At 47.4% G+C, this 1,710-nt stretch overlaps 1 protein-coding gene across 1 annotated transcript in view; it reads left to right on the forward strand.

The window, feature by feature from the left end:
- The window catches only part of HEG1 (heart development protein with EGF like domains 1), a 34,660-nt gene that overhangs the window by 29,499 nt on the left and 3,451 nt on the right, over positions 1 to 1,710 (forward strand). The window contains exon 20 of the mRNA XM_035896303.1: positions 161 to 248. Within this exon, the coding sequence (XP_035752196.1) occupies positions 161 to 248 (88 nt within the window). The remainder of the gene's footprint in view (positions 1 to 160; positions 249 to 1,710) is intronic.

The following is a 1,710-nucleotide window of genomic DNA, read 5'->3' on the forward strand; positions in this document are numbered from 1 at the left end:
TCCATTTTACTTTAAAATTTAAGGCAATGTTGCTTACAGAGTGAGGGAAAATGGGAAATAAACAGTTAATCCCTTTGCATGAAGACTGCAGATATGTTTACAGCAGTGTTTACAACCACATCATGGTTTCTAAGTGACTGTCTGTCTTTCCTGTCTGTAGCGTATCAGCTCATCACCGTGGTGATCGCGGCTGCAGGAGGGGGACTTCTGCTTATCATGGGCATAGCGCTGATTGTCACCTGCTGCCGGTAGGTACCACCGCTGGTCCCAGCTCGCGTGGCATCCTCCCGGTGGGTTACACCACACTTAGTGCTCCACACGTGAATGCTGAAGGAGCAAAGCATAGGTGAACACGCAGGACAGCTAAGCAAGTGGGGTAATCAGAGATACCAAAGTATTGCATTATGCTTTTTTTCGGGGCATGTATTTTTTATTTCCAGCCACCAGGCTAAAAATATTCAACTCACTGTCTCTTAGGGGTGCACCTGGCAATCGTGTCCTCTAAGGATGGAGAGGCAAAGGAGTTCTTTCCACTCAGAGCTGTAAGGCAGCCAGGGAGCAATCTCCAAAAATGCAAGCTAAGTAGAAAGGAGAAGTTTAGGCAACAGGAGGCGCTACTGGCCCTTGCTCAAGTGGTGTTTGAGTGTATTTAAGGCTATTTTCATTTTCCTTTATGGACAAGCCCTGCATGTGCTCTCACTCTGTGTGTCTCTCCCTCTCAGACACACACACGCATGTACACATGTAGTTCCCATACCAGCAGGTAGGTTTGGACTAGAAGCAAGATGTGTTTGCCGAGGAAGCTCTGCTTCATGATTTCTACGTTATGAAAAGGGCTGCCTTGCAGTAACACCCTGTCCCTCCCATTCAAGTCCCCAGATCTAGGATTTCAAAGCTCTCTGATTTAAAGTAATTTGCTGGATTTATCAGTAATGTAGACAAGGCAGTGGTTTCGTTGGTGCAGTGTGTGCACTTCTTCCCACGTATTTTGGGCCAAGGGGACGCCAGCAAGCCCCAGCCGGGAGGTGCGATGGTCAGTACACCTCCAGGCCCTAGAACGCAGATCTCCGTAAGGGTGGACTGCTCTTCTCATGAGTCCTGGCCTTTGGCAGGTTATGTGACTTCCTGGAGGGTACTCTGCTTTGAACGGGAAGTGTCGCTGCAGTCCACTCATACAACGTGGTACTCATGTAGGGGCATATGGTGTCAGTCAGACTGGCAGTTCGCAGGCCTTCCTTCTTAGGAATTAATGTAGTACCTAGAAGTGCTATAGTTAAGCACTTGGAGACTTGAATAGCATGGGGGCTCCCATATGTTTTTCTTTCTTCCTGGATTTCTGTGACTTCATTGACTCAGGTGAACATACACATTTTAAAGAGACAACGGACTAAGTTGGGACAGGTGTGGTTCAAACTGAAAGTAGGAAAAAACTCTTTGACCAAGAGGACAGTAAGGCAGTGGAACAGGTTGCTCAGAGAGGTTATGCCATCTCCATCCTTGGAGATTTCAAATCCCACCGGATAATGCTCTGAGTAGCATGATGTCCTAGTTTTGGCTGGGATAGAGTTAATTTTCTTCCTAATAGCTGGCATAGTGCTGTGCTTGGGATTTAGGATGAGAATAATGCTGATAACTCACTGATGGTTTAGTTGTTGCTGAGCAGGGCTTACACCAGTCAAGGACTTTCCAGCTTCCCCTGCTCTGCCAGGG

This window comes from Egretta garzetta, unplaced genomic scaffold (assembly GCF_000687185.1).
Source record: "Egretta garzetta isolate BGI_Z169 unplaced genomic scaffold, ASM68718v1 scaffold326, whole genome shotgun sequence".
NCBI lineage: Eukaryota > Metazoa > Chordata > Aves > Pelecaniformes > Ardeidae > Egretta > Egretta garzetta.